Source organism: Mirounga leonina, unplaced genomic scaffold (assembly GCF_011800145.1).
Source record: "Mirounga leonina isolate KUSES-001 unplaced genomic scaffold, KU_Mleo_1.0 Mir_170, whole genome shotgun sequence".
NCBI lineage: Eukaryota > Metazoa > Chordata > Mammalia > Carnivora > Phocidae > Mirounga > Mirounga leonina.
Genome location: NW_023270433.1, coordinates 35,873,042 through 35,880,830, shown reverse-complemented (window position 1 = coordinate 35,880,830; position 7,789 = coordinate 35,873,042). Strand labels below are relative to the sequence as shown.

At 47.3% G+C, this 7,789-nt stretch overlaps 1 protein-coding gene across 1 annotated transcript; it reads left to right on the top strand.

The window, feature by feature from the left end:
* The first annotated feature begins 232 nt into the window (after positions 1 to 232).
* On the top strand, positions 233 to 4,352 carry CUNH9orf131 (chromosome unknown C9orf131 homolog). Its single transcript, XM_035016399.1, has 4 exons — positions 233 to 463; positions 820 to 1,493; position 1,877; positions 1,942 to 4,352. The coding sequence occupies exons 1-4, from the start codon at positions 233 to 235 to the stop codon at positions 4,294 to 4,296; spliced, it is 3,261 nt and encodes a 1,086-aa protein (XP_034872290.1). The 3' UTR covers positions 4,297 to 4,352.
* The last annotated feature ends 3,437 nt before the right edge of the window (positions 4,353 to 7,789 follow it).

The window sequence follows — 7,789 nt, the reverse complement described above, 5'->3', positions numbered from 1 at the left end:
TGATGCTAGAATCCATGTCCTTAATGACAATGCCTGAAGCATAATTCTGATTTTGGCAATCAAGACAAAAGGGATCACTAAGGTTTCACTGTTATGAAGTATTAGTTGCCTGGTAGAGGCAATGTTTTGGCTCCAAATTCAGGGAAAAGGCTGTTAGGCATGTGGGGGATGGGAGTTCTTTGTTCCGTGATGCAGTGATGACCTCAGGGTAAACTGCCACTGGCTGAGGAAAATGGAATGGCTGATACAAGGCCTACTTGGGGCTGAAGGGGACATGGAGCTTCTCTGGGGCCAGCTGACCCATGCCCTGGCCTGCAGACACTGTGGCAGCAGCTGCCTCCAGAGTCCAGGGAATCTGGTGACACTATTCTTGTTCATGGTTTGGCAGATCCGGAGGTGGTGGCAGCTTGGGAAGTGGCGACAGCTTCAACCCTGGTACTCTGGGGACATGATGCAAGGCAAGGTGGGTGACATGGATGTGCAGCTGGGTGAATGACTCTTGATACCACATGTAAGTTCAGGTAAAACATCATTGACATGGAATGACTGTAAGTCAAATCTGAGGCTGGATGAGTGACCATGGATACCAGATTTGAAGACAGGTGGGTGATTACTGACCCTAGATGTTGTTATGGTAGGGAATGCTGATTTCCAAATATGGGCTGGGTAACGGCCCAGATGGGTAAGTTACTACTGACCACAGATGTGGGGCCACGTGAGTAACTTCCCTCTGGATGTGGAACAGAGACTGAGGGCTTCATGATACACCTTGTGTCTCTGAAAGGTTTCATGCCTGAAGTGGCTTTCTCCACTCCCCAGGACCTACCACTTCTGTACCGTGTGGCTTTCCTTGATCACCTGTGGAAGCAGAAGTCAGAGGAGGAAGAAGAGGAGGAAGAAGAGGAAACATCTCTGGATCCACTGAAGCCATGTTCTCTTCCCAAAGAAGCTCCTATTGGAGAGCAAGCCACCACAGCCCCATCTCAACCATCCTGTGGTTCTGAGGACCTCCACAAAGTCATAGGGACACCAAAGCAAGTACATACACAGACCCCAAGCCCTTCCAGATCCTTCCCCACCTTTCAGATCCTGACCAACCTGCCTGTGAGGCACAAAACAGAATCAGGAAGCTATCTACATCAGAGAAAAAGCCAGCTCTTCTGGGGTCTCCCCTCTTTGCACAGTGAGTCCTTGGAGGCGATCTTCCTGAGCTCAGGTGGCCCCTTTCCCCTGAAGTTGTCTGTTGGTCCTTTTGTCTTCTTCAACAAGCTTGCCTTCCTGCCTAGGTCCAATCTGCTGCTTCCCCAGTATTGCTCCCCAACTCAGCCTCCTACCCATGAAATTCATACTACAGAAGACCTGGAACAGATGGCCCTTGGTCCTCAGCAACCTCCTCCTCCATCTTCCCCTTCTGTCCCATCACTACCCTTCCATCTTAAGTCCTTTCCCATGGACCACATGGGAGTCCTATCTGATGCTAAGGCACATACACAGTGGCTTATGCAGCAAAAAGAGGTCCCTTGGGTCTCTGAGGATCAAGCCCTGCACCTACAGCCTGAACTCCAAAGAACCAGACCCTCCAAGCTCTCCCCGTTATCTGAGGTCTGGTGGGATGTGCCACAGGATCCCAGCCTCCAACAACACATTCTAGATTCACTCTCTGCCCCTCTGCTGTATCCTTCTAGCCTTCTGGGAGTCCTGACAAGGTTTGAGGCCCCATGGAGAACTATGGGGCAAAATGAGGACCCCAAGGCCTCTGAGCCTACAACGCCAGCTCCCAGCCCAAACCTGGCCTCCCTTTCAGAACTCCAGGAAGTCAGCCCTATAGAAGGCCTGCCTAGATCTAAGGCTGTCTGGGAAACCACAAGGCAAAGAGAGTATCCTCAAATCTCTGAGGCTTCAATCCTGGTCCCTTGCCAATCTGTAGACCCCATGACACAGACACAAGGAACTAGACCCCTGGGAGTTCCACCTGGATATAAAACTCAGTGGAGAACCACAGGACATAAAGAGAGTCCTCAAGCCTTCGAGCCTCCAATGCCAGCTCCCTCCCAACCCTCAGATGCTCTGTCAGAACTCCAGAAAGTCATCCCTGAAGGAGGACTTTCTGCACCTAAGGACTTCTGGGAAACCATGAGTCACAGAAAGAGCCCTCAGACCTCTAGGTCTCCAATGCCATGCCCTTGCCCTCCCCTAGGTCCCCTGCAAGAACTCCAGGGAGGAAGTTCTCTGGGAGATCCATCTAGATATAAGCCCCAGTGGGGACACAGAGAAAAATCAGGAAATCTGTGGGCCTTTAAGCCCCCAGCCCTGGACCTTAACCCAGGGCTCTATGGAACCAGCCCTAAATGTGTCCCACAAAGATCTGAGACTCCATGCAAGGGCAGGCAGAGTAGAGAAAATCTTTGGGTCTCTGCAGACCCAGTTTCTTCTCCTAGGCTACCCTCATCTTCTCTGCTGGTGTCCCTAGGAATGAGTTCCCAGGGAAACTTGTCTGAGTCCAAAGCTTTGGGGGGGCAGAGAGAGAACCTCTGGACCTCTGAGTCCCCAGCCCCTGCCCACAGCCCATCTCTAGCTTCCATTCTAGAACTCCACAGAATCAATCCTATGGGAGGCCTCACTAGATCAGAAGCTGCATGGAGGGACACTGAGCATTCTAGGAATTCCTGGGCTCCTGAGCCCCCATCTCTGGCCTTCAGCCCACCCCCAGCTCTTATATTGGAGCCCCTCAGAGCTAGCCCCATGGGGGTCCTGTTTGATTCTGAGGCTAGATGTGGGGACATAAAAAGGAGAAAGAACTCCTGGCCCTCTGAGCTCCCAGCTTGCAGCTTACTCCAAAACCCACATGGAGCCAGATCCTTGGGAGCCCTGTCTGACTCTGAGCCTACTGGGTGGAACAAGAAGCAGAAAGAAACCTGTTGTATTCCTGGGTCCCCACTGTGGGGCCACAGCCCACCTCCAAACTCTAAGTCAAAGTTTCACATAAGCGAGCCTCCTGGAGACCAATGTACCTGTAAGCCTAAGGGGGAAGCAGTGGAGCAGAAAGACAACTGCAGGGCCACTGAGCTCCCATCCCCAACCCCCAGCTCTCTCTCTGCTCCTCTACCAGATCCACATATTGACCTTGAGTTCGTATGGAGGAATGTGCAACCAAGAGGGATCCCCCAGGCCTCCAGCCCTCCAGCAGTGGATCCTGTGCAGCCAATACCCTGGCCTGCCACCTTAGCTAAAGCTCTGAAGACTGAGTCCAACCAGCCTGACTTACCCAAGAGAGAACTGTTCCCAGGGGCTAGGGCAGAGACTCCATCCTTCCAGGGAGAGGCTGTCCCAGAGGTGCCCCCCAACTCTGGGAACCAGGCCTGGCACTGGAGTAGAGAGTTGGAACTCAGGCTGAAAAAACTACGGCAGAGCCCTACTTCCAGATCCCCTGACCCAAGTCAATCGTTTGGCAGCTCCCCTGCCCTGAGCTCCACAACTCCAGGCTCCTGGAGACTCTCTTCCTGCCCCCCACAGCAGAGTCATCCCTCTAATTTGTGCCCCCACTCTTCAAGCTGTCATCCCCTGAAAATTCACAGCACAGTAGCTCAGCCTGTCCAGATCTCCCACTGTTATCACTCCCACTCTTCTTCCCAGCCTCAGCTACGAGTGTCTGGCAGGGCCGAACAAGGGTCTGAGAGAGAGGAAAGAATGAAGATGAAGATGGTAGCCCAGGTCTCATCCCAGGTGCCATGTGTTCCCATGGAGACTGGTGAGAACTGCTCAGACCTGAGTAAACCCTCAAACCCTGAGGTTCCGGCCTTGGGCAAGAGACAGAACAAGGCTTCAGCCCTACCTTCAGCCAAAAAGAGAGAGAGCCCCAGGAAACCCAAAGCAGGAGACCACAGAAGAGGGGATGCAAGATTGGGGTCATCCACAGTTACAGGGAAGAGCCACCCAGCCCAGGCCAGAAGACTGGTGGAAGCCCCTTTAACCAGACTTTCCCATAGACCTCAGCACAAAGACCAGAGCTCTCGACACACTGCTCTCCCTCAGCAGCTTCACTCTAAGGCTGCAGGTCCCCAAATTCAGCGAGGAGCAGGGTTGGGAGCTGGTGACATCCTGATCCCTCATCATTCTAAGCACTGCCCTTGGGCCCACATGGAAAAGCATTTCTCCTCCCCAACGCCTCACGTTCCCCTTACCAGGGGTCTCCAAAGAATGTTAGCCAAGTTTCTGGGTACCCATGGCCCCTGCCAACCAAAACCAGTAAGAAGAGGAAAGGCTGGTAGTACTGGCACCCAATACCCCAAGACTTGAAGCCAAACCAGCTGTGGGGTGGGGAGAGAGAAAATCCTAATAAACTAGGTGAACTAGACAAATCCCTCTCATGTTGTATTTGGAGTCTGGGGTACTGGGAATGTCAGTTCCCTATTAACTTCTGCTATAGCTGTATTCCCTCAGGATCAGAGAAGTACAGAGCTCAGGATTTTGCAGGCTTAACTTTTCAAGCCCTTCACAGATGATCAGCCTGGAGTCCACACATCCCTGCTCTACAGGCTGTAAGGCCAGAACAGAGTCCAATGCTACCCTTGAGAAAAACTTCACAAGTGAACAGAAAAAAATACATCCATTCACATGAACACAATTGGTCTGAGTCTAGGCAGCTGTTCTCGGTCCTTGGTATAGTCCCCTTCTTCACCCATTTGATCCACAAGTTCTCTACGCTTTTGACCATTTCTTCTCAGCTCTGTGCTCTTTCTCTCCTTGAGTCAGTTCATCCATCCCCAAGACCACAGAAACAAGTGCCTTTTCCTGTGTTTAGTGGCCATGTAGATTTCTTCTATAATTGCCTGTTCATATCCTTTACCCATTTTTCTACCGCTGCCCTAACAAATTTACCACAAAACAACACAAGTTTGTCAGAAGTCTGACATGTCCCATGGAGCTGAAATGAAGGTTGGCAGGGCTGCATTCATTTCTGTAGGCACTGAGAATTCATTCCTTGTCTTTCCCAGCTTGTAAAAGCTGCCCACATTCCTTGGCTACTGACTGTCTTCCTGCATCTTCAAAGCTAGCAAAGGCAAGTCAAGTTCTTCTCACATCACTCTGCTCTCTTCTGCCTCCCTCTTCAACTTTTTTTTTTTTAAGATTTTATTTATTTGAGAGAGAGAGAATGAGAGACAGAGCATGAGAGGGGGTAGGGCCAGAGGGAGAAGCAGACTCCCCGCTGAGCAGGGAGCCCAATGCGGGACTCCATCCCGGGACTCCAGGATCATGACCTGAGCCGAAGGCTGTCGCTTAACCAACTGAGCCACCCAGGCGCCCCTCCCTCTTCAACTTTTAAGGACACCTGTCATTACAATGGGTCCATCTGGCTAATCTGAGATACTCTTCCTCTCTTAAAGTCTAACTATTTTAAGATTAGCAACCTTAACTCCAACTGCAATGTTTAATTCCTTTGCCATGTAAAATAATATATTCACAGGTTCCAGTAATTAGGATGCAGACCTCTTGGAAGGGCCTACCTACCAGAGATATAATCCTATTATGTAGGCTGCAAATATTTTCTCCCAATCTGTAGCTTAATTTCTAATTTTGTTTAAGGTGACTTTTACTGTACCAAACTTGAAAATTTTTATGTAATTAATCGACCAACATTGTCCTTATGACTTCAAAAATACTTATTTCTGGCACTTTTACACTAAGTTTCATATATTTGTTTAGATTGTTACATTTTGAGTATAGTTATGATGTGAGAACCTAACTAGACCCCCACCCCAAAATATAGGTCCACCTTTACCAATACCATTAAAAAAAAAAAAGTCTTGAACTCATCCCATTGAGTGCCATATTTCAAAATATGGGTCATTTTAAAAGCATCTCTACCTAGGCTTCAGATCCACGTATCCAATAGCCTACTAGGTATCTCACATTCAACTTGTCCAAAACTCATTTTCCCTTTAACCTTCTCCTCCAATGTGCCCATTCCTATTGAAGGGTATCACATCCATCCCAATACTGAAGTCAGAGCCTGTCATCCCTGACTCCTCCGTTCCCCTCACTTCCTAATCTAGTTGTCAATTATAATCCTGTCAGTTAACTTATGAAATGTATTGCAAATCCATCTTCACCTCTCCATCTCCACCATCACTGTCTTAGTTCAGTTATTTCTCACCAGACTGGTTGCCCTATTCTTTCTAATCCATCCTCCACATGGCTACAATTCTCTGGAGGTCAACTGACCCAATCTCCTCAACAAGTGTCATAAAAGTTTGAATAAAGGAACATAACAGATGCAACCAGTGGTCCTAGACTGGATATTGGTTTGATCAAAACTGTAACAAAACCCACTGATAAAGGTCCTTAAAGGAGAGATTTAATTCCTTTTGCATGCACACACAAAAAATAAAAAATTGTGAATGACATATTCCGATCACTTGGGAAGCTGAATGTGTTATGAGTATTAGATTAAATGGAAATTTACTGAAAGGAAAAGGTAGAGATGGACTTAAAAAAGAAAGCAAGCAGTAGATCTCATTTTGATTTAAAAATACTGCATGTAGACCATAAGGGTATAATGGACAAAGGCCACTCAGCCAAGTGGGACCAACTTCTTCCTGTAGCAGAATAGTACGCATGCCCCATCTGTTATAAATGTAAACACGTTTCTGATTACATATATGCCAAGGATGGTCATGAATCTCCTATGTCATCCCTAACTTCAAAATTTTTTGTTAGAGGGATTGCTCTAATTAATTAACAGTAGAGACTGTTAACAGTGAAAACTAAGTATTATAACAAAGTATATTTGTTTCAGGATATAGAATCTGAGATTCTATTTGTTATATAAATTTGTTTGTTCTGTCAAAGTATAATTACCAAACCCTTTCTTGAAATATGAATCAATGATTCCATCACATGTAAGCATGTGATTCCACGAACATTTTAAAGAAAGTATTAAGACTCCATCTTAATCATTCTCATACAAAAAAGCAATACCACATAAACAAACACACATGTACATACATGCACAGAAAGATACGAACTAAAGTTATTAAGATGATGATCTCTGGGAATATTAATTTTAAAAATGTGCTTATATATTTTTAAAGATTTATTTTAGAGAGAGAGAAAACACAGGGAGGGGGAGGGGGAGAGGGAGAGTCTTAAGCAGACCCTGCACTGAGGGTAGACCATCTTATGACCCTGAGATCACAACCTGAGCTGAAACCCGAGTCAGAAGCTCAACAGACTACACCACCCCTGTGCACCATAAAATTTGCTTGTATTTTTCTAAAATTCTACAATATACATTACTGCTTCTATAAAAATGAAAGGTTTTTAAAATGTGAATTGTCACGCCTAGCTGGCTCAGTTGGTAGAGGGTGCAACTCTTGATCCCTGGGTGGTGACTTTGAGGCCCACATTGGGCATGATTACTTTAAAAAAATAAAAAGTGAGGGCGCCTGGGTGGCTCAGTTGGTTGGGCGACTGCCTTCGGCTCAGGTCATGATCCTGGAGTCCCGGGATCGAGTCCCACGTCGGGCTCCCTGCTCAGTGGGGAGTCTGCCTCTCTCTCTGACCCTCCCCCACCTCATGCTCTCTATCTCATTCTCTCTCTCAAATAAATAAATAAAATCTTTAAAAAAAATAAATAAATAAAATAAAAAGTGAATTGTCTACGCACAATGCACATATGGCTGACAATATCATATACACTTGGAAATTGTTGAAATTTTTTTTGCCAGTTAAAAAGGGGGCGGGGGGGGCGCCTGGGTGGCTCAGTTGGTTAAGCAGCTGCCTTCGGCTC